This window comes from Terrapene carolina, unplaced genomic scaffold, assembly GCF_002925995.2.
Source record: "Terrapene carolina triunguis isolate 2854851 unplaced genomic scaffold, T_m_triunguis-2.0 Scaffold18882, whole genome shotgun sequence".
NCBI classification, from domain to species: Eukaryota; Metazoa; Chordata; order Testudines; family Emydidae; genus Terrapene; species Terrapene triunguis.
In genome coordinates this window covers 1-2346 of record NW_020683233.1, presented here as the reverse complement: position 1 = coordinate 2346, position 2346 = coordinate 1, and the positions used below count along the sequence as shown (strand labels likewise).

Sequence of the window (2346 nt, the reverse complement as noted above, 5' to 3'; positions counted from 1 at the left end):
ATGGAGTGCAGAACAGCGCAGGAGAGCGGATGGAGCGTGGGCCTGTGCGCGGACGTGGTTGGATGGAGGGAGCATGAAGCTGGGCAGATGGAGGGCCTGCGCGACTGGCCAGACAGACAGATCCCCCCTTCCCCTCTCTCCTGCCCCCACCCCCCGGAGCTGGCACTCGTCCGCCCTCACCTCCGTCGGCGTAGGTCTCGGTGCCGTAGCCATCCTGCAGCCCGTCCCTCCACATGCCCTCGTAGGTGACCCCGGAGTGGCTCTCCCAGACGCCGGCCTGGCCCTTCAGCCCATGGCTCCACTCCCCCTTGTAACACCACTTGCTCTTGCGCTCCACGCCCAGCCCTTCCCGCTTGCCCTGGCTCCAATGGCCCTGATAGGTGTTGCCGCTGGGCCAGGTGTAGACACCCAGAGACTCGAACCCGCGCCGCCATTGCCCACTGTACTCGCCCTGGGCTCCAGGGCCGGTGCAGACCCCGTACCCGTGCGCCCGGCCATCCTGCCAGTCACCCACGTAGCAGCCGCCATCGTCAAAGTCGAACCTGCCCCCGTGGGACATGCATGTAACGAGGCCCCGCCTCCCCCGGCACCGGCTACCCACAGGACCCTGCGCTCATCGCCGGGGCCGGCCCCACCGCACGGGGCTGGCTGTAGGTGACAGGGTCAGGGTGCCATTTGGAGCAGCAACTTCCACTCCTCCTACAGGCAGACAATGGGACTAACAGTCCTACGTCGGTCCTGGAGTTCTTCCCCTACAGCTGGAGTGAGGTCCCAGACTTCACCACCTACAGGCGGGGCAACAGTCACATGCCACTCCTGGAGTCCTGCCCCTTACGGTCGTAGGGAGATCCCCGGCTTCTCTGTCTGCGGTCAAGTAGTTTAGCTACAGGCGTACGAAGAACCAGGAGTTCTCCTCCTACAGGTTGACAGTGGAGCTACAGCAGTGTGCCAGTCCTGGAGTTCTCCACCTACAGGCACATGGTGGTGGGGGAGGGGGGAGGGTTTACAGTCAGACAGCGACCTCTGAGTTCTCTGGCTACAGATGTGTACTTCAGCTGCAGTCATACACAAATCCCAGACATCTCCACCTACAACCATTCAATGGATATACAGATGGGGTGTACGGGGATAGATAGATATTATACAGACATCCTGGAGTTGTCCCCTACAGGCATACGGCAGTGTTACAGTGGTACAAAAGACCAGACTTCTCCACCCACATATGTAAAGTGGGGGTCAGTCATATAGCAGTCCCAGACATCTTTGGCTACAGGCGTATGGTTGCTTCAACACCTACAGTAATCTGGCTATGGTTGTATGGTGCCCTACAGCCTGAAATTCTGTAGCTACTGGGGTATGGAGGCTGTCTGATTACACCTGTATGTGGCTCCTGGAGTTCTCTGGTCACAGATGTAGTATGGTCCTGGAGTCCATGTGTTACAGGCAGACAGTGGCCTCCAAATCTGCAATGACTTGGTTCTGGCTCTGCACAGCCATGCTGTGACCTAGGAGTCTCTGTATTTTACAGGCAGATGGGGGCTGAGAGTTCTCTGGCTACAGGTGTGCAACAGTCCTTGATTTCTCCAGCTACAGGCATACAATAAGTCCAGGGGTCTTTTGTGACAGGCGAGTCCTATGTTCTGTAACTACAGGTGTAGAATGGTCCTGGAGTTCTTGGCTACAGGTGTACAGCCATCCCAGGGTTCTCTGGCTACAGGCATACAGCGGTCCTGGCGTTCTCCAGCTACAGTCATACAGTGGTCCTGGAGTTCTCCAGCTACAGGTGTACAGCGGTCCTGGAGTTCTCTGGTGACAGGTATATACAGGGACTGTATTTCTCCAGCTACATGCAGAGAGTGGTCAGTTCTCTGGCTACAGGCAGACAGAGCCCTCTAGACTTGCAACCACCTGGTACGACTGTGTGCTGCCAGGCTTGGAATTCTTGGTGTTCTACAGCCCAGGAGTTCCCCAGCTACAGGTATAGTGTCCAACAGGCATAGAGCAGGCCTTGGGAATCTCTGGCTACAGGCATCGGGATGTGCTCCCAGTCCCCTGACTCAGAGAGGCTCCGGGTGTTCCCAGGAAGCAAACGAGCTGCTGGGGGTGCGGAGCAGAGCCAGGGGGCCAGGGAGGGCTCCCAACAATGGCCTCATGATGTGGGGTACCTACAACGAAAGAGGGTGAGAGAGTGGCTGGCCGAGGGAGGGAGGAACAACCATACCCCCAACTTAGAGAAACAGACAGCCTGAAAAATACCCCCAACACACACACAGACAAGGGGCAGGTCCCATCCCCTCCAGCAGGGGGCAGCAGGGAGATAGATAGATAGATAGATAGATAGATAGA

General features: G+C 57.7%; 1 protein-coding gene across 1 annotated transcript; it reads right to left on the bottom strand.

The window, feature by feature from the left end:
* Positions 1 to 180: 180 nt before the first annotated feature.
* Positions 181 to 563, bottom strand: LOC112122074 (junctophilin-4-like; the record flags this gene model as incomplete). Its single annotated transcript, XM_024220924.2, has 1 exon — positions 181 to 563. A coding segment is annotated over exon 1 (379 nt), but the record flags the coding sequence as incomplete, so codon positions are not given.
* Positions 564 to 2346: the final 1783 nt, after the last annotated feature.